A 22,064-nucleotide genomic window follows, 5' to 3' on the forward strand; every position below is an offset into this window, starting at 1 on the left:
TGCTAAGCCTTCCCTATTTCACTTTTAACTCTGTTGAATTAATACCATTTCCTTCCTATTTCTCAGAGGTTGAGGTTCCCCTCCTCGAGAAATTTATAAATGGAAATATTCTTTGAATGTCTGGCTTCAAGCAGGTTAATCGATGCCGTAGCACAATTATTCCTCTAGCAGCAAGCTTCCAGAACACGCTGCCTGTCATCTTCCACCCTTACCAAAAAAGGGAGCATTCATAAAGTACATTTGTCCATCCTCAAAGAGTCTCAGTGCTGCCCTGCCAACTAGCAGCCTGGGGCAACAAATGGCAATTATGTCCAGAAGACAACAAAATGCAGGGGCTGCACTATTAAATATTAGGGATATGAGATCAGGAATCGAGCCCTGCTCTCAATACACAACGCAAGAGCTCCATCTCCTCACTTCCTTTAACACCTAAAATGGGATATGTGACCCACATCCACCGCTCCAGTGAGATACAAGTTCCTACCTTGCTCTTCACCCTCCTTCACTAATTTTTTTGATGACAGGGCTGTCGTTGTCACACTAACATAAACTTGACCAAGACTGGGTTGAGCTTTGACTCGTCTATCTGAATAAAGTTACAGTCCTGAAGCAAACACACCTGCTCCTCCCTGGGGCAGCCGGGTTTGGGGTGAGCTCCCACAAGCCTCTCAGAGCCGTACCCAGCCTAAGCTTTGATACCTTCCCCGCTGCAGCTCAGCCCCTCTCTTGACCCACAGCCAGCCATTCCCACATGGTACAATCCCAGTTTCTTCTCTTCCCTGAACCTTTTTCCTTCACACAAAGAACTTCTGCTGTACGCTTCCACCAACAAAAAGGAGGCTAGAGGATAAGCATCCCTTAACTTCATAACTTCTTTCTTACTAGGAGACTGAAGAAAGGCAAAATAAAAACTTTGTGCGGACCACACCTGTGTTTAGTGAAAAATACATACTTAGACACTTTTTAAAAAGCAATCAGAGAGCTCAAGTCAAAACACTATGACAGAAAGGAGGACGTTTCCATTTAACACCCGAAAGTATGCTAAAATAGTTCTGAAGAACACAAGGAACATGCACCTCCCTCTCCAAGAAGCATAAAGGGCAGAAGTTGAACTTAACAATAATGTTAAAGCAGGGATAAAAGAGGGACCTAAAGTGGATGAAGTATTACTTGCACAAAAAGCACACTAACTACAACAGCCAGAGTGAACTTTCTTCATCCCTGATAAATTCCTAGGAGCTCACCTATTACAGTATTAAAAATCTGGACCGTACCTAACAAAGTAGGCCACGTGTTAAGCATCTGCTTCCTTTAGTATGTTGAAGTACAGCAGATATTATACACTTATTCACATGTAAGACTCAGACATGGGGGCAGGGGGCAGAATTGATTTGACCTCTATTCCTCTTCCTTTCCCACCCCTCTCTTCCATTTCATTTATTTTATTGACTCTTTCAGTTTATTCAGTAGAACATGGGGAGGGGACCCAACAGAAAAGCAGTATTTATCCATTGCATAAGTCTAAATTAAAAATTGTCAGCTGCCAATTTTATATTTAAAATTTAAGCTAAATCAATATACTGCACACCACAGTACAGACTCATCTCCAAAACAGGGATGGAAAATACAAGCCAACCTCAGTTTTTCTACTGTTTGTTACTCAACTTCTGCAGGAACAATACGTGACTTAAGGTGTACCCGTGCCTTGTGCTCAGCCCTGTACAAGCCAATTATGTGAATTGTTACACACCCAACGGCTGCAAACTCAGCCCTTAAAAAGCCTCTGCTTTAGAGGCTTTTGTCCTACATTCAGAGCCACTGCTCTAAAGGTATGACAAAGACGCCTTTTTCAAAGAGGTGTTAAGTTTTAATCTCAAGAATATATCACAATTAGAAGACATCAAGATTTAAATAATTTCATTTATTTAAATCAAAACTACAACTTTTCTCCCATAGCTCAGTGAGTCGCAAAGGTTAGTTTATTTCTTTCCCTTTCAGCATTACTTGGGTAACAGCAATTCAGGGAAATTTTTTTTGCTGTCCCTGTGGAAGCAGCAAGCCAATCGTTACTTGTTTTACATACGTTGCCACACCTCGCAGCTTTCAAGAAATAACTAACTTGTTCAAGGATTTCAAAATTAAAAACTCAAAAATACAAAGCTAGGGAGAAAACAGGGCATAAAACAAGAAAAAAAAAATACTGCCAGGTGAATTGCTTTATTTTTATTCCCTTGTAGCTCCCAGAAGTTTTCAGTAACAGATCAAACCAGTTGTTTTAAAAGGCAAAGACAACATGATAAATATAACACTGAGGACATGATCAACTTCCTTAAGATACGTCTAAAACATTTTAGAACATGGTGAATACACATTCTCATTGTCTAACTACCTTTCGTAATAAAGGTTAACAAACAAATGAATTTTAAGTAGAACAAAACAGAATTGGAAGTTTTGCATGTCATTTCCTCCAGAATATCTGAAAGAAAAGTAGTTCTTATAATCTTATCCCTTGTATAGAAGGCGGCCTTCCAAGGGAAGCTAAGTGATCTGTGTATGACCAGCGTTTCATTTAAATCAACATTCACTCTCTTGTTCCAAGAATCATCTGTAGGGCACACTTCCACTTTAAGCTAAAGGTGAAGCTTTTATTATTACCTTAATTTTTAAGTATGTCAGCTCTCCCAGCATGTGATATATTCTGTATTCCTTCAATTTAAAGCATAATGAATAATTCTAAGCGGAAACAGAACCTCCCCAGATACCCCTCCCAAGAGTGGAGAAGTTGCACCACAAGTTTACTTCCATCTACTGCACTCCCTGGACAAATTAAAATCCTGATGTTCTCCACAGCAGCTGCCAGCAAGGATTAACATTACAGGAACACTAATATGAAGAGACATGGAAGTTAGTGGGCACGTGGTTATCTCATACCAGCTATCACAATTGGCGCGGGAATTTTGTGTAGGTCTTGAATTTCTGACTCACTAATAAACAACTTCTTTACTCCCTTACTATGAAGTCTCTTTGCCACGATCCTCCCAAGGAGTTGAAAGGGGAAGAGCTCTTTATTTTCTGTGTAATAGACAACTGGCTTCTAAATAAGAGATATTCATGTTGGAAAAACCCCAAAGCACTAGAAAACTTTAAAAAACATCTTTTGTAGCATAAAACATGGCAGGCATTAAATTCCAACTGGCAAAAGAATTATATTGCTTCCCGAGACCCAAGATGTGTACAAATTGCTTCTAAGCAGCATTAGAAACATCAGTCAGGACACTGCCACCTTACTTTTCCAAAAATTTCGATTCATCATTATCTCATTATTTCAGGGAGCAGAAGGTCAGCTCATTACAGAGCCTCACCTATCTTAAAAGAAGTAAATCTATAGTTTTTGCATTCCTATTCAGAATAAGGCCTTCAAAAACAAAAAAAAGAGGACTGCAGAAGTTTCCTTTTTTTTTTTATGGGCAACAAAAGCTATACTTGCAAAATTTTTGCCTTTTAAGGTAGTACCTATTTGATACCTTAGTTCAGATGTAAACTTCTAAAACATGGATTTCAAGTTGTAGATTTAATAACTCAGATTTCATCATCACCCTGTTTCAAAACAGCACTGGAAACCCCAATAAGCAGCACAGGTTTGTCTGCCAAAAAAAAAAAAAAAAATCGCTTGTTTACAGCATAGTCTCTTGGCACATTCTGACTGGAATATTATAATGTCTGTCATCTTCAGTTATGAGAGTCACCACAGGCCAGTCCTCCTCTGGGTCGTTGGGATAAAGTGTGATGAATTCATCAGTACTGTATTTATATAATCTGTACACTTGGATGGTATACTGCAGAGCATAAGCAAGGAGAAACATTTCCACCTACATTGGAAAAAAGCAGAAATATGACGTGTAAAATTAAACATACCTTTTACAAGATATTTCTCATAAAAGTACTAAACTACTACCTATCAGATGTAATTTTTCAAAGAAAAAAACAGGAAGAAAAGTAAATAAGAATATATACATGAGCATCTCTTGTTCAGCATCTCAATCATTCAAGCCATTCTTAACTTGCTGCATGAATACCTCTAAGACACTATGCCTTTAACATGGAGCTCTTCAGACCCAACAATAGTACTAAAGAAAAGCTACTTTATACAGAGAATCCCACCTCCCTGCTGCCATGAACAGGTAGGAAAGACATTCTCTCACATCAGTATTCATCCCATTAAGTCACTAAACCAGTCAAGAATGGGTTTCAGGCACTGATCCTTTCTCTCTTAGAGGGTACTCTGAACTCTCCAGCCAAATAAAAAGTAAACGGAAAGCCTCTACAAAACTTGTTGATATCAAAAGAAATTCAGAGAAAAAAAAATGGCAAGTCTTCTCTCTTGTCTGCTACAGTGGCAAGCATATCCTGTTCTAAGTAACAGTTTACAAATAGCACTGAAATAAAAGAAAATCTAGTAAAAAAATATGCAACATTACTTATTTCCTAAACTAAGCAGCAAACTAAGCAGACACCCACTAATCAGCTAATTTAACAGCACCAGCAACCTGTCTCATCTATTAGTTGTCAGATTTTTAAGCTAATAAACAAAACAAATACTTCCATGTTTCCAGTGTCTATAATCAAGTAGCGAATTTAACTGCAGTACCACACTTGTAACATATTCAATGGGATTTTTTTAAAATGTAAGTTCTAAAATCTCTCAGACTACTCAGCTCATTAACCACTACACACTTTGGTTTGGGGCTTTTCGTGATATGTATATGATTTCTGCAACATACAAGGCAGTAATTGTCATTAAATCAACATTTAAAAGGAAGGTCTTTACAGACCCTTACTACAGCCATGCAGTTCTACTATATTTTTCCCCAATAAAAGACCAGACAAAAGCTGTATTTCTTAAACCACTTTAAACAAAAACCTCCAAAACAGGAAAATAACAATGTAAAAACAATCTCTCCTTACTTGTTCAAGGCCTCCACTGTGACCTATATGATTCAAGTGATTATGCATTAACTGGCAAGGGTTGCTAGAGGTATCCCGTGCAAACAGTAACCATGAGAAGACAGGAACTCTCCTTCCATTTTTATCATCGTTGTACAATTCAATGGCAGTGTTAAGCATCAAAAACTTCAGTGCTTCATAGAGACTATACTCCTCCTCTTCATTTTTAAACAATTTATCACAAGCTTGTTGTTTCTCAATAGGACCCTTGATTTCACTTATGTTCTTCCACTATGAAAAAAAATAACACACACAACATGTATCAATAGCCATCACCATGCAAGACCTGCAAAAAGACACTTGTGAATCGTCATATGCACAGAATAGGCACTCAAAATTTAACTTATTATAGGCTTTGTGCCTTTTTAAAAACCACTTGAGAGTATTTCCACAGCTGTAGTCCTGTCAAGGTCAAGTTGAGTTAATCTAATTTTGCTTAAATTAGTCCTTAAACAAAGCAAAAGAAGGGAATATTCAAAATGGTTCCAAGGTGGCAAAACAAATGTTGTCATGGTGCAATAGGCAATAAGATAACAACCTGCCTGTTTCCTATATTATAAATCCTACTTCCTTCATATTTTTTACATTTCAGTTACTGATAATGCATATTTCATTCACACACTCAGAAACTGCTGGAATGCAGCCTTTAAAAAGTACTTAAAAGCCTTCAAAAAAAAAAAAAGAGGGTATGCAGAGTTTTTAAATAGGTTGCAGAGTTTCAAGGGGGTGAAAGACAGTATATTACCTAGGCAATATACTATTGGTAATATATTACAAACATCAAAAGAGTGTAACCATTTTCCTGTTACATTAACCTAGAATAAAAAGGTATAAACACAGAACAAAAATTACTCCTTTGAAATTACTTCAGCATTATTCTGTACTTTTTTTTTTTCTTTCCATGACCTGTTCAAGGTAGCAACAGCATTTATCCATAGGATACATCATTCCTTGAAATTAATACAAAAAAATAACAGAGGCGAAATATTACTTTGTTACATTAATTTCTTCATTGAAACCTGTCTAATAGCTTTCTGCAGAGCTTACAAATTAATTCCAGTATCAGGCTAACGCAAGCAGTGGAAGACCAGATCCCACATATCCGATTCTTTTCTTTATTTTTTTTTTTTTTGCAGTGGACATACAAAAAAGTGACTTCTTTCTTTAGTGAAAGCATCTTTATGCTAAATTGACCACACTCAAAAATCATTGTAATTTTTTTATTTGCAAGTGACCAAGAATAAACAAATACTTTTCCAACCTTTTTCCTTAGAAGTATTAAATATTCTTTAATTTCTTCACTTATTTCTCCCATCTTCCTGCCCAGTTTCTGTTTTAGCTGCCACTGCTTGATCCAGTCATATTTGCTCAGCAAATTTTCAGAAAGCTGTACGTTGAGAGAAGAAAAGGCAAATTAAGTCAGAAATCTTGAAAGAAAAAGCCACCAACTCACATGTTATTGTTTTACTGACTCCCCTCACTCCCCCCAAAGATTTTGCACCTTAAAACGATCCCTCGTATGTTCTTCTGAACATATGTCATACTAAGATGACCATAACTGAACACAATTGGCTCTTTATAATACTTGCTGGATAACAGCCAGAATACGGGTCTATAACTATTTCCAGATCTAACCAATACATAAGCACTGGAAAAATTAATCTCTCTAAGTTACGCATGGCTTTTTTTTTTTTTTATTTTAAAAAACTCCTCCAGCACCAGGTGACAGTGACTGTGTTTGAAAGTGTCCCCAAACCAACAGAAGAGAAGGTTAAAGACATGATGACATCCACCAGATAATCCAAAAGTCTCGGTGGAGTGCAAACGACTTAGTCCAGAACACACAAGCTATGTTTTCTTTTCAGGATACATAATTAAAACACTATGGGACTGGTTTTCTTATAAAAAAGAAAACAACTAGAAATGGGCATGTATGCATAGTTTTAAATTAAAAACAAAAAACAGACAACTGCTAGCTGTCACAACACACATTTCTCTTATGTGCCTTCTGCTTTGATGCATTAACAGTTTATCATTTCAATCTGTTTGTTTTATAGTTTTTTCAAACCTTTTTCAAAAAAGTGTTAATTACCATATGACATGCTTTCTTCTATAAATCAGTAGAAGAAAAATAAGTGAACGTCATTACAAACTGCACAGTACACCATTTTAAATAGTTTGCATGTTCTTTAAAGGAGTACTGGGAAACTATCTTCTATAGTTTGATAATGTGAAGAGGGCTATCAGCTGGGAAATTTATTTTATAAAAAGGAAATCTTTTTCCCATGCACTGCTGCAGTTAGAAACATTTCATAGAAATATTTTTTACCAGTAATTACAAAAACATATCAGCAGATGCTTACTTAATAACGATAGTGACCACAATGAGAAATTTTAAGATGGCCTCTAAAGTTATACAGAAATCTACTTTCTAAAGAAACCACATATGATACACAAGAACACGTATGATAATTTTGAAAAGCTGGGGTGGTTTATTTTTGTTTTTTTTTTTTTTTTTTTTTTTTTTTTTTCAAATGTGCTTAGAATAAGTTTATATTTTTTGTTATTACCAGCTGTCTTGTGGGAGACCTCTTACTGTTGTATTACATGCAGTAAGAAGAAACCAAGAGGGCAAGATGAACATAGACAAGTTACACTACAGCCAGCACTATAGTAACATTTATACATTGTAAACTGGAAACTAAGGGGACCTGGACTCAGTTCCAAGTTGAAAGGATCCCTGTAAACGTACAACAAAACTGAATGCTACCACTTATTAATTCAAGGATATTAAGAATTGAGCATATATAGCAAAACAAAGAAATGATATCATAAAATTATCAAATAGGTTAGAACCAACATTCCTCTACTGCCAGAAGATCAGAGTTTGACACGTACCATGGTAAAATCCTCACTCTGCAGCCAGCTTGGTAACTGAGTAGCTTGGCTTAGTGCCTGGAAAAGAGTTGCTCTGAGAGCACAGTAGTTATCACCTCGCACTCTCCTTATAGATGCAAACTTCTGAGCAACTGCTTCATATCCCTAGAAGAAAAAAAAAGACACAAAATGCAAATATCATGAAAGCATCAATAAAACCTGTTAAGGTCATGCATTGGTATCATAGAAGATATTCGAATATTAACATCCAAATGCTAATGTTATTTAAAAAACAGGGGTTGATCTGCTACTCATTTTGGAAGTTCAAACGCTTTGTCACAAATTATTCTTTGAAAAAAAAAAAACCAAAAACTTCCTTAGTTGTGCTGAATAACAAACAAGAAACCAAAGAAATTGAAGTAGATAATTGGTTGGTTGTTGCATTTATGTGAGAACAGTGCAGAAATATCACAGAAATGTGGGTAGCTGACCTAATTAAGTTTCAAAAAAAAAAAATCCAAACATACAAACATACACACACGAGACTATAAATGTAAAAAATATATCATGCTATATATCATGCTTACAAGAAGTTTCAGCTATAATTTATTCCATTTATGCAATACGTGTCACACGTAGCTTGGTTTTGCCTCAGGGAAAATTTGTGTTTACACTGAAATATCTTGACACATGCCTCAGCATGTTTGTCCCCTTCCTGCTGTTCCCATATGAACACTTTTAGCAGAAGCATCAACGTTGAAATGTAACTTTTGAAGATCAGCATGTCTCTTCAGCTAACCTAGCAAAAGCCAATGCCCAATCCATCAGTATTTCTCATACTAATCTCCTGAAGGTCACACTTGAATCTTTTGATTTATGGAAAGTATTTTTTAGGTTTACTCAGACACACCACTGAATTTTCAAATTGCATTGAAAAACAAAAAAAAATCCAACCAACCTTATGCTTTGTTTTCTACCACTCTAGCTCAAGATTAATATGAGAAAACTAGTCCAGAACCTACAAAAAAATAAGAATTCTGGAAAAATTTAAGAAAAACTGAGTCTATTCATTAAAGCTTTCCATCTTAAAAGTCATGCAATTCATCAACTTCAGTTATTTGCCTTCTGCGAAAAAGTTTGGTTATCTGCTCTGCCATTTCAACAGCCCACAAAATTACCATTTTTAATGGTAATTTTAATTACCACAAATTTTAAAATTCAATTGAAAACAGTAATGAAGAACAATATTAATTAAAACCCTAAACTATCAACAAGTAGCCTTGCTAAAAAACACATTTTGAATGAGTACAAACAAAACCATCTTCCAGGTGCCTGCCACTTGTAAGAGCAGACACTGTAAAACACTGCTATTGTGTTTCCCATTTTAAGGGTTGTTCCCATAGGAAGTCACCTACTAAATGTACAAAGGAAAACAAAAAGCCCAACAAAATTCAACAAAAAGAGAAATGGTACCTTTCTCATCCTTTTTGCTACTGGTGTATTTCCTCTCCATTCTTTTCTGCAGTATTCCATGATGTCCATTTCGGGTGCAACACTTAGTTTATATTCTGTCAAAATAGAACATGTAACATTGTACTGAGAACTGTGAAACAGCACAACATAGAAAAAGCATTGAATTTCTAAATACACTGTATCACTTTAAAGTAACATTGGTATCAAAATGAGACAGGCAGCACAACCTGTAGCTACTAAGTAATTATTAGTATGGGGCAGGGGAACAGCTGTCTCTCAAAATAACAACTGAACAAAAATAATAAGGTAGTCCAAGAAAACAGAGAACACACTGTTCTTCTCTTCTGCAAAATATTAATTGGCAAAAAGTAGAAATTAATAAAGTATGCTTCATTTTCATAGCAAGCAGAAAAATATTTGACAAAAGCTTCTCCTTTCAGCAGCCAGACTATAAAAGAGAAAGATAATAGATCTTTCTGAATAAACCAGAAAAAAGGGCAGAAAGAAGAAATACAGTTTTCTCTTGTAATCCCAACAGCCTTCATTCCAAAACACATAACACTATGGTTATCAAGGGATCCCAGTAACAGATGCTGCTGTAATGACTATAAATCAGCAATTTTCTATCGCAACGCTCGTAGGCTATATGACTGCTTTCCAAAGGATTCACATCCTCTTGTAAAGTAACTATAGAAACATGGGAAAAAACATACTAAGAGCAACTAGTTTTAGATAAAATTTATCTTTTTGTCAATTAGACTGTACAATGTACTCAGTCATGATAAATAACTTCTATTGCATACAGATACATCTGTGCACAAAAATCCTTGGAAATGAGGGTGTTAAATCATGACATATTGGTGTGATGATCTATAATGAATTACTGTGATAAATTGTAATACCGTCTTTGAAACGCCACACAAAGTTAGAATGTACCTGAAGAACTTGTCTCACAAAGTAGTATTTTCTCTCTCTCTATTTCTTCTGCGTCACGATACATGTCCTCCTCACTGCAATAAAAACCAACACATACTTAATGTAACAGCACAAATCTTAGTCATTTATCTTTCCCCCCATTTACAGCTACAGACAAGTACTTAAGTCATTCTCCAACTATAAATTCGACGTGACGTGCTTTCCATTTTACACACTTTCATAAAAACATGAGTTATCAAAAAAAAAGTTTAAAACACCTCTCAACGATTCCCCTCCCTATTTATGACACCACCGTTGGTAATGAATCACTGCCTGAATTCACTCTTTCTGGTTGTATGGAGACTACACAGTACTAACGTCCCTTTGTATTTGTAAATTTTAAAGGATAAATTTGCAAAATATAGAACCAAAATGCCTACTTGCTGAGTATATGAATACTACAACCTATGCACGCAACTAAGAATGCATTACTCACCGGTGCTTTGTATCTGCACTCCACTGGGGCTGAGCAACCTGCTTAACTACAAGCAGAATATGCAACAGAATACCACGATGAAAAGTAACTAGCTATCTGCAGCTGGTTTGAATGCTATGAACTCAAAGAAAACAAAATTCTAAGTGTGATTCAAAGTGCAGCCTACAGGCTAACTGAAATCCAGACAAACGCTTCTTCCTCAAATATTGCTTTTTTGGTCAAGATACACTGTCTTAAGAGTCAAATGTCTCCATATCGAGCCTATATACAGACATTCTGAAGTCAAGTTATGACCACGAGGAAAGACATGAGGGCCTAAAAGATTTTGTTTCCATGCATAGCCTAGAATTATCAAGAATAGCTCTCGAAGCTAGGGTGTGAACATTATTGTTGAGAATGCAGGTCCACACAGTGCTCAAAAAACAGACAATAAATTGCACATTCCTTTAAACATGATTATGAGTGGCATTTGTCATATAATTGCATCTAGCAAATAAACTTTAAAAACATCACACAGTTTCACAGCTAAAATACTTCAAAAAAAATTATACACCACCGAACATACTAGTAAATTGTTTAGGCTTATTACTAAAAGAAGGTTACATTGAAAGTTTATATTTTGAAGAAAGTACACATACAGAAAAAAAACCTGTAAGTATTATTTGTCGCCCACTACTATTAGTAGCTTCTAATCTACTACTAAAAAAAACTCAAACCACAGTGTGCTTGCAAAAGACCAGCAAGAAATTAAGGCAATGACCCTGCCCCATCTTACACTACTAAGAGAAGACAAGCAGTTAGGAAGACTGCAAGAAAGGGTTTAATGTAGCCAGCTGGTAATTAGGATACACTGGTAAGTTATGGCGCTCTATTTCTTTTTCTTTATATCCAAACCAGCTTACTTAAAAAAGGTAGCATTTCTAACCCATTTGCATGTATTTCCCTTGAGAGCAAGAAAATGTGTAGTATAAAGACAAATATAGCTAATACCAGGAAACTGTCATCTACTGTGCAGTCATATGAAACTACAGTTTAGTTTTTACTCAAATTTCAAACCTTTAACTTTCAAACTAGGTTTCCTGGGTTCTCAAGTAGCTGCTTGAAATCCAGTTTTTAACAATGCTACATAATAATTAAGAGAAACAATAGATGCAGTTGATATTAAACATAGTACTCCATAAAAAGAGTACTACTTTCTGAGAAGAAAAGTCACAGAAATATGTATCCCAAGTCCTTATCCTCATTACAGTGTGGCACTGGACAAACCCGAATTTCCATGCATAATCCTATTTCTCAGCAGAGATTAAGGTCCATTAAGGTTTGTGAAGAATTTCAAAAAAATTAACCACCTGGAAAATACTACGAAAAAAACCCAAACAACTTGGTATCCAACAGCAGTGATCTCTAGCCTACCTCATCTATAAGCTAAGTATTTAAAATATGAAACAACAACTTTCCCCGCTGAGCATGAACAAATCTGCTTCTACAAGGGCTCTCATGGGAGGTGGTGGAGCAGGGGGGAAGCATTACTTTGGGACACCTCCTGGAATACATTTAGGCTATAATGCACAAAGAGAAAAAGTGCTTAATTTAGAAAACTAGTGAGGTTACTCAAAGAAGTTTGGTGCAGAGTAAGCAGTGGCACTCTTCTACAGATATCACCTCATTTTCTTTCTGGGAGTTGACAAAATATAACCCACAGATTCAGAACCTGACAGATTAACACTCAACGTAAACAAAGTACTGCAATTTAACTGAGTTGTTTTGAAATCAAGGCAGCTAAGAGGTGTAATCCATCTGCACAGGCACTCTCATTTCAGAGTTGAAAGTGCATCTTAACATTGTTCTAGCATAGTAACTGTTAAGGAAATCTGTGGAAACGAGAATGTGGAAACTAAAGCCTTTTCCTATTAATCTTCACATTAATATCTAACAATGGAGTGAAAATAAAATAACGGAAAAGAATAATGACATGAAAACACGCATGCACAAAATAAAAAAAAGTGCATAGTGTTGTGTGTAAACACTTACATTGCTGAACTAGTAAATCAGATCCTGCTGAATCAAAGATACCAAGGAAAAAAAACAGGATGTCAGATTTTACTCAGAGTATCCTGGGCTTTGCATTTTAAAAACAAACAACAAAAAAGCTCCCACACCACCAAAAAACCCTAAACCCCAACAGCAAGTAAAACTAAGCTGGAGAGAAGGGAAAGGATTATGGGCAAAATATAAACAAACAGTTTTATACTAACAGATTTGCAGGACTAGAACTCCCAGTATTGAAGATGCCATAGAAAACAAAAACAATGCTTAAAGTCTTCCGCTTATTATCATGAAGGGAGGAATATTTAATTTTTTTATGTCAGATCAAACTCATTGCTATTAATATCAGTATGCCAAATAACAGCTACTTTAAAAATTCAGGACAGAGAACCTTATGTACCACATGTTTGAATATTTACATGAATCTGTGTATTAACGTTAAATGAGAATTAATATTAAACCACTCACATTAACATATTAGACTGTACTTAAATTACAGAGTAATTTAAGCATGAAGTAAGATTTTAAAAGCATACTTGAAAACATGTACTTATTTTTAGTGACTTTTCACTAAGTCAGCACTTATTGTAGATTTTGGACATTCTCTAAACTAGTCCACTGGCTACCTATAGAAAGGGGGTTAATTAGAAATCACTTTCTTCTCCTAGTATATTAATGTATTCTTCAACAACATAAAGCCGCTCTGAATGTACATTAATTTTGTTTCCAGAAGTTTGGAATATCTTTTTCTAAAACCTTCCAATTTATTTTTTTCCTCCAGATACCAAATATTCTTGTAAAGACTTCTACTATCAAATCTGAATCACACAAATAAATTTTTACTTCAGCCTATAGCAGGACGTTTACAAAAAACCAAACACACACAAAGCTGAAGTGTTAGGATTTAGAAAAGCCTTATATGATTTTCAGCACTGCACCTAACAAACTGTTCGGAAGGCTAAAAGCAAGCTACCAGAGTAGCTGCCTTCAATTCTGAGTCTCCCATTCTCTGCATGCTACTCTTAAGAGCTTAATGTCGCATCAGTTATTCCCTTGGATGGGGAAAGAAGGCCACTAATAAACTGTAAAAATAAGCAATTTATCTAATGGGTGAAGGTAGCCTTCAAAGTTTAAGATTTGACGTTTGGACCTATTTCACTAAGACATTACTGCAGATGAAATTTTGCCAAGAAATTAACTTTCACAAACTGGAAGTACCCCTCCCTTTCTATAGAAAAACTGTTCATATATAAAGAAAAAAATCCTCACTTGTCCTCAGATGATTCCACTGCTGAACAATTACCAGACATGGATAGGTACAGTTCACAGTCACTAAATGCATCCTGATCTGTCTCCTCAGGTCTCCTGGTACTTCTGTAGTCTTTGCTTATTCCTGATGTATATTGCTCTTTCTGGTCAGTAGTTGCGTGTGCTGAACCAAGTTCATTAGAAGGAACACCAACTTCCTCTTCATGCTGCATCAACTGTACGGTGGCAGCACTTTCTTTTTTCTGTGTCTGTTCTGCACCTGCAGAAAGGCTGGTTGGTTCCGTCATCCACCCTTGAAAATTATCCTGGCTTTGAAGAATGGAGAAATGTATGAAGAGCATCTCTCACAGAAGGAAAAAAGCACACGTTTTAAGAAAATTACAGTATTTTGATACTTATATTCTGAGGATTCAGAGGGTACTTAAATTATTCAAAAGCAGGAACAAGAGGCAGAATAGTGTGGTAAGATAACACAGCACCCAAGTGTTTTTTTTTTCAAACTCGTCTCCTTGGCAAGCCAATTTCATTTCTCACTGAGGCTAATCTGTGCCAGTTCCTCAAACACAACCCACACTAGAATCGGGTATTATCACCTAAAAACCTGAGGATTAACAGAAACCCCAAGGAAACAAGTTTCAGTCCTGCAAGAGGAAGATTTTCGCAGACTCACCTGGTGCTTCGTGAAACTTCTCATTGCACCGGGATTATTGCTCAATACAAAAACTTCTGATCTTTGTTTCTTCCAATACAATTTCCAAGTTATTATGACAGGACTGTCTACAATCCATTCTAGCAAGTTCTCCAAAGGTTTAGATTGTGCTCGTATAGCAAATTTTCAGGAATGTTTACCTTAAATTGATACATAACCCTCCCCCCAAAAATTACAGGTTGCTTCGTGGTTGCCACATTCGTGTTCTAGACAATTCTTACCATTGTTACACAGGCTGATCACTTCAGAAATCAGAGTTTTAATAGCCACTACATACCTTAAATATACACCTTAAAACTGCACAACTCGTTTCTATCTTCGGATAGAAGACTGCCACACACCCTTCTACCCCACATGTCACTGTCCTTTCGCGCTCGAGCCCTGCTATATACCGAGCTGTTCCGCAGAACCAAGCTCAGGAGAAGACCTGCACGCCTTGTTCCCATTGCTCCCAGCCCCGTTCCCCAGGGAAGGACGAGACAGGCTCGGTACGGCACACGACCCACCGTACCCACACCGCGACCCACCGCACCCACACCGGCCGGCCGAGCCCTCACCTTTCCGGCACGTCCTGTCCCGCGGGACCACGGGCCCCACACAGCTCAGCGCCGCCCGACCGGGCGCTGGAGGTTGCCCCCACTACGGCTGCCCCCTGCCCGGGGCCGTGGGGGTCGCACAGCGAGCCGCCTCCCGCCGCGCCCCTCCCGGCCCGCCGCTGGCCGCTCATGCCGCCGGGGCCGCGTTGCCGGTTACAACGGGCGCCGGTTACAACGGGCGCCGGTTACAACGGGCGCCGGTTACAACGGGCGCCGGTTACAACGGGCGCCGGTTACAACGGGCGCCGGTTACAACGGGCGCCGGTTACAACGGGCGCCGGTTACAACGGGCGCCGGTTACAACGGGCGCCGGTACCCCCATGGCCACAGCAACAGGCGAGCGAGCGAGTACCCGCCCGGCCCTTGCGCGGCTCCGCAGCCGCTTCCTCCTCACCGGCTGCCGGCAGCCTCCGCGCCGGCGTCATCACGCCGGAAACAGAGTGTATACGTGGGTGCGCTTCCCCCCCCTTCTTTCCGGCCGGCTGCAGTCAGGCGGGGTAGGGTGGGCGGTGGCTGGGGAGGCGGAAGGAAGGTGTTGGTTCTCTCGTCCCCGCTGGTGACTGCGTGCCGGGGCTTACCGGTGAAAATCCCCAAGCTCGGGGACAACAGCGAGCTTTAAATATAGGAGCAGGGAGGGAGGGGGAGCGGAAGTCGAGTTGCTTTGCAGTCGTGAGATGCTCCGTATAAAAATACATGTGAGGAGGCCCAGCGCTGTGAGGATACACGCATACGTAACGGCCGCCGTGTGGAGCTTGTCAGAGGCTGGAAGGGCCTTCCAGGAACAAAAAACCACAAATTCTGATGTACCTTTATTAAACTCTAGACAGGAAGGAAACCTTCGTAGAGATTAAATGATAAACCTTTCAAAATTACGTGTTACTCAAGAGTTAAGCATACCCGGTGCTATTAAAAACCTACTACTGAGAACAGTAAAAAGTAGGAAAGCGGTATTGTGGTAGAAAAAAGGCCACTGAAGTCAACATTCTGGAGGGTGTTCACGTTGAAGTTGGGTTTCAAAATAGAAACGTGCCTTCTTTCTGGAATTTCCCTCATAAGAATGCACTTTCTCTGAGTAATATAAGTGATTCTAAGACTGGGGGAAGGTAACTATAAACATGCTGATAGTGAAGGAATTTGAAACATGAGTGTTTTTTTAAAAATCCCCTTCATTTATCAAACAGTACAGGGAGGACATTTTTAAGGTGGAGGTTAGGTAGTAAAGCCTGTAAAAGGTTAAAATGGCAATAATATTTAATTTGCATCATGAAACTTTTAAGTCACATAAAATTGATTGACGTTTTTGTAAACCACCTTTTTCCGTTTCTTTTATCCTTGAGACACAAGAAAGCATCATCAAGAACGTTTGAAAAAGAAAAAAAAAAGCATTACCTTAAATTTTTTTGAATCACTGCCCTTCTTGTGGAATAAATCTGTGCTCAACTGGTCTTGACACTGACATTTCATTTGAAAAATCTGTTTGAACAAAAGTTTGACCAACAGGTTTGTCTCAAAAGGCATTCTTGTTTCACATTGGCTGTTTCAGACTTACTCCTGTTGAAACAGCGAGTCCACTTCAGATACAACTTTTTCACACGTTTCTATAATTAAAATAATTTAGACTCAGTAGCATTTAAGAATCACTACGCTTGCCTGCTTTTTTAAGTTTCATTTCTTCTTTTTTAGTTTCTTAGTTACGCACATTTGCCATTCCCGCAGCAACTTTACGGGAGAGGCATGTTGGCTGACCATTTCACAACCCTTCAGAGAATGACAGAGTGGAGTAATTCCATAGAGCTTTGTAACGTAGGCAAAATTGCAACCTAGACCTAATTCTTTATCATGAGGAAAACGGTGTATTGCAAAATTGACAGTGCAAAATACATTAACTGAATCTGAATTGTGAAATGATATTTGCAAATTCTATGCCTGCTGTATTTGGAACTATTTCCTCGTGACAGAAAGTTCCTAAACAGCAAATTATGTTTCCCTTCTCAAGAGTTACTAAATGAAAACATGGCTATGATGTCATATGTCAGGCTGCATTACAGTAATGCTTGCCATGTGAACTTGAAAAAACGGGTGCAGTCTTTTCCATTTATATTTTTCTGCTTACAGATGCTTATGTCAATTTTCTCTTTTCGTGACAAAAAGACCAGAACCAAATACCCAAAGTAGTGATGTTCCTGATAAAATTTTGTGTTTGCATTACTGGAAAAAAAGTATTCCAGATGTCATTGGCTGAATAAATAAATTCGATGGAAAAGTCCACTCTCTGCCCAATGTTCCCCCCATAAGAACAACTGGGAAAAGTTCAGAATCTTCAAATCAGATCTATTCGGTAGTTAAATTGATAAATATAATGTAACAGAATATTCATCAGTTCAGCCTTTATGTAAAGTACTTCTAAAACTGAGGTTTCTCTCTGCCTCTTGTAAACAATATATTGCAAGCATAAGTGAAATCTGTTTTCTTAGCAAAGAGAAATTTTGGGTTTAGTGTTGGTATATAGTATCAGGAAATAATTGAAAAAATTCCATGACACATTTCACAAGATCAAGTGTGGGAAAAGAGTTGTGTATTAGTCATTGACTTTCAGGTTGCAGAAATCTAAATAATAATTTTAGCTTGCAAATAAAAAACAGTGTCTTGGGAACTGAAAGCAGTAGCTGTCAAAGAGCCTGCAACAACACTAAATAATTTAATGTTAAAGGGAAAAGAAACAGGTATAATGAAAGTGCACTAACACTTTGGTGTAGGTCTCAAATATTTCTGTATTTGGTACTTTCTGGTGAAGGACGCTAGCAACTGAGATTTTGATAAAGAAAAAGAACTCATCAAACACCAAGATAAAATATTTTTATTGTTTTTACCTGATTTAATGCATTTTGGTGCTTGCCAGCCATTCTTATCTTCTTTGCTAGTTACCGTGCACTCCTTGAAATTTGCTCCAAGGTTTTCCTGAGTACGATTAGAAACCTTTGGGTGATCAGTTCTGCTTGTGATTATAGGGGAATACCATTCAGAAGAAAATAGATGGGGAAAACCCACCAGTAAAAAACAAATGGCCAATACAATATCAGTTATATACTTCTATAATTACATATTACTTGTGTCTGTTGGTTTTTTTTTCCTCTAGCATCCCTGAATTTTTTACAGTTTTTGGAGATGTATTCTTAGAAAGATGTATCTCCTACCTTGTACGTAAAGGCAGGTACGTATACATGCTGCTTTCCACTTTTTGCAGTTTTCAGTTTTATATTTTACTAAGTCAGCTCTAAATTGGCGTGCTGCTGTCATGCAAAAAGGCGGTTCCAGCATGCTCTGTTCCGTTTTTAAATGACTAAGAAAAATATGTAGGTTGTGGCTTTGATGCAGTGGGTGGTTTTTTTCAGTCCCCTGAACAGAAAATGGAGCATGTGTGAATCATACCAATATAACCTATATATCATCGGTAAAAATTATGGCTGTTTGCAAATTTAAAAAAAGTCACTATTTTTCATGGTGCGCCATTCTAAGCAATTAAAATAACAAGTCTTCACAAAAAGAAAAAACAAAGACACCTTGAAAATCCTGCTTCACGGTTTTTCTGAACAAGCTTAGTTTGCACATTTGAAAATACATGAAGATTAAAATGAGTAAATGTAGTCCGTGCGCTTGATAAAAATATTTATTAAAAGAAGTTACAGTATGATGTAGATCATTTTTTTCATCATTAAACAAAAAGTACCTCATGTCCCCTAATTGGAAAATATATAATTAATTTTTTTAGAGTGCTCTCGATAATTCAACATTCTCGTTGATTAGTATGTCCAAGCCAGCAATACTTCCTGTTGACTGTTGCCCAGACCAAGAACACTCTTAGTGGCTCAATTAGTTAACTAAACCTCCCTGAGCAATTTGTGTGTTTCATGCCTTTTTTCCTTTCCAGTTTCCACATCAAAAAAAAAATAGAGATGGGAAATAGAGGTCTGCAGAAACCAAATAATGATAGTAAATGCAAAACTCCAGCAGTTTTATGACACAGAAATTTAAGAACCACACACACGCGGGTTGCCTCATCTTTTCCACCCATAGTATCAAATATGTATTTCCTTTATTGATTGCTTGAATATTCAGTTTTCTTTCAGCTTACAGAGAAAGTTTACAATTCGAGTTACTGCTCCAGATCTTATGTTAAATCTGCAAAAGATGTATGCATTTTTATTATACTGTAAAGAAGAAAACAACTGGGTCTTGTTTTGATAAGATAGCAGAAAAAAAAAAAGTATGATTTTGCTCATGTAAAACAGCATGATTGCTGCTGCTGCTGCTGCTAAAACTGACTCTCTGTTAGTGTGAATGAATTAATTGCTATCAGTAAACTTCTGAAGTTACCTGAACCCAGCTGGGAAACAACACATGAGCTGGATTACGTGATGAAGGGAAGTACTTGGTCTATGAGCTATGTAACAACTTCTGGCCTGCAACATCAGGCTATTTTTTTCAGGGAAAAATTTCTACTAGTAGGGTTTGTTGATACAGGTCTCAGTTGAGAAGCATGCAGTTTGGTGGCAGGGCCACCAGCTTCTCCTTGGAAATGCTGTGACCTCCTCTTCAGTGAGGAAGATCATGAATCTGCCTGACCACCTGAAAGTAATAAGGTAGATGAAAGACCAACAGTGAGAAGTAAAACCACCATAAGGAGTTGCCAGGAGAAGTGATCAAGATGAAGTCAAGCGATGAGTTGTAACGTTCTACCTAGAGAGTCCGACATGTCTGTATGCACCACATTTGCTAGGTTATGTGATAAAAGCTCATCTGTGCAGCCACCAAGAAGCGCAGAGAGACCACTCTCATGAGCTGTACAGATGGCAAACCTGTAAGCCTGGCTTCAGATCTAATGAGAGGTTAAGGTCAAGACATCAAGAGAAGCAGCCTTCAGTTGAGTTACTGAAATAATAAAAAATCCCAAAGAACTCACAGAGTATGCAAGCTCCACTATAAAAATTGTATTTTAGTATCAAAAATCAAGAAACTAAATGTCTTTTATTACAGCGCTCAAATTGTGAGTCCCCTTTGCTGTTTTCCAAAAGAAAAAAAAGTGGCATTTTACTCTAATGAGTCAACAGATTGGCCTCAAGATCTTTTCCAGTTCATTAATCAAATGAACTAGATCCATTCATTTGGAACAAATCCCTCTCAGCTGATGTTCATAAGTCTCCCTAATGAACAAGCCTTTGGAGTTGCTCAGATGTGGCTGCCCTTGCAAATACCTGCTTGAAACAAGGAATATATATGCGCCTGCTCTGCAGCTGCTCTCCAGCCGACCAGCTCCTTCGGCTCATGCTTGTTGATGCTAGCTCCTGTCTTCTGCCTTTGGTTCTTGTCCCCTGACAAGATGCAGCTTTCTATTTCTGGCTTGACCTTGTATCAGCCTTCCACAACGAGGAAGACCAGGGCTACTGAAGCCCTTGTTCATTACCCCTCTGCCAACTGTGCTACTGGAATTGGCTTCGTGAATGGTGTAAGCCTGTTTCTTCTCAGGGTGCAGCTGGCAACATACACTGGCTTCTACCAAGAAGTAGACCATAACTCTCAGCTACAGCATAAACTCTTTACTGTGATACTGTTCTTAAAGCTTCTCAATACACACAGAAAAATTTCAGTTAAAAAATAATCTCTCCATAGGAGGGCTGAACTGATCCATAAGATGCTGAACTAGAACAGAGATCCTTTGGGGGTTTGTAACAGTAGGATTAAGTCTCTGGAATTTTGTGTCTCATAGACAGACATTAAAAAAATATTTAGAGTTCCTCCTCCTCCTGTTCGTGTTCTTAAGTTGAGCCCAGACGGTAGTCACAGTATTCCCCTTTCCACTCAGCCTCCCCAAAACTGAAACTAAAAGAGTTCGACTCTACAGTCTTAACTGAATTTAGAAAAACAGGAGGACAAGTAGCTTCACTTGAAGGCTGCAAATTTTTACTGCTTGGCAAGAAACTGGGAATTTCTAATTGCTGGCAGCATCTCAGAGGAATCATTTGCTATGTTACTAAATTACGTGCATTCGGGGCACTAAAATTACCTACAACTATCTTTTATTTTCAACAGCTTCAGAAATATAGTTAGTGTGAACTTCTCTGTTAACATGCATGTATTTTTCTATAGGTATTTCACATTTGGGGATCCCAAAGGTACAGTTAGCATACCAATACTCATTTATGTAATCAAGCCACAATATTCCTACCTAGCTCTGATTGTCAGAGGAGAGAAGAGTGAAAGCAAATTAGAACATACAGTCCAGGCTGACAAAATATTCATTATGTTTAAGAGCATATCACAGATGAAGCTGCTGCACTGCCTTATTTAGGCAGAAATACACAGATGGGATAACCTGAACTAAGACATCCAGAAGTGTCTGAACCTCAATTTAAGTCAGTAACAAAGCACAGGGAGGAAGAACAGCAGACACTTCCAGCCAAACAGGAATGATTAGTAACAGAACAGAACGGCTCCGTTTTCAGAAAGGTGAGAAGTCGTAGCTCAGATTGCTTCTTCCCTTTTCCCACTGCAGACATCAGGTGTTGCAGAGTGATGCTCTGCCGCGTGAGTATGTATGGATTACCACTGAGTTTTGCCCAAGTTGACCAGAATAATCTTCAATTTATGCAGATAAATACCAGCCTGGCAGCTAGTTGGACTT

The 22,064-nt window shown here is 37.9% G+C and overlaps 1 protein-coding gene across 3 annotated transcripts; it reads right to left on the bottom strand.

The window, feature by feature from the left end:
* Nucleotides 1–2,208: 2,208 nt before the first annotated feature.
* OTULIN (OTU deubiquitinase with linear linkage specificity) lies at nt 2,209–15,869 on the bottom strand. 3 transcript variants are annotated; one of them, XM_074576176.1, is made up of 8 exons: nt 15,780–15,869; nt 14,081–14,385; nt 10,291–10,364; nt 9,355–9,449; nt 7,903–8,046; nt 6,266–6,391; nt 4,966–5,235; nt 2,209–3,869 (listed from the first exon to the last, which is right to left on the bottom strand). In XM_074576176.1, exons 2-8 carry the CDS (start codon nt 14,365–14,367, stop codon nt 3,675–3,677), a joined length of 1,191 nt encoding a protein of 396 aa, XP_074432277.1. In that variant the 5' UTR covers nt 14,368–14,385; nt 15,780–15,869; the 3' UTR covers nt 2,209–3,674. The 3 variants fall into 3 exon arrangements, with proteins under 3 accessions (XP_074432277.1, XP_074432275.1, XP_074432276.1); XM_074576174.1 differs by having other exon boundaries at nt 14,081–14,389; nt 15,347–15,811; XM_074576175.1 differs by lacking the exon at nt 15,780–15,869 and adding an exon at nt 15,347–15,484.
* Nucleotides 15,870–22,064: the final 6,195 nt, after the last annotated feature.

The sequence above is a fragment of the Larus michahellis genome, chromosome 2, assembly GCF_964199755.1.
Source record: "Larus michahellis chromosome 2, bLarMic1.1, whole genome shotgun sequence".
Lineage (NCBI taxonomy): Eukaryota > Metazoa > Chordata > Aves > Charadriiformes > Laridae > Larus > Larus michahellis.

What these genes read in the sequence shown, in the direction of transcription:
- OTULIN (XM_074576174.1), bottom strand. Translation starts at nt 15,516, where the DNA reads ATGAGCGGCCAGCGGCGGGCCGGGAGGGGCGCGGCGGGAGGCGGCTCG. An exon ending in AGAGTGAGGATTTTACCATG is followed by an intron (nt 6,392 to 7,902) that starts GTACGTGTCAAA and finishes CTCAACGTACAG; the next exon opens with CTTTCTGAAAATTTGCTGAG. An exon ending in TAATACTTCTAAGGAAAAAG is followed by an intron (nt 5,236 to 6,265) that starts GTTGGAAAAGTA and finishes TTTTTTTCATAG; the next exon opens with TGGAAGAACATAAGTGAAAT.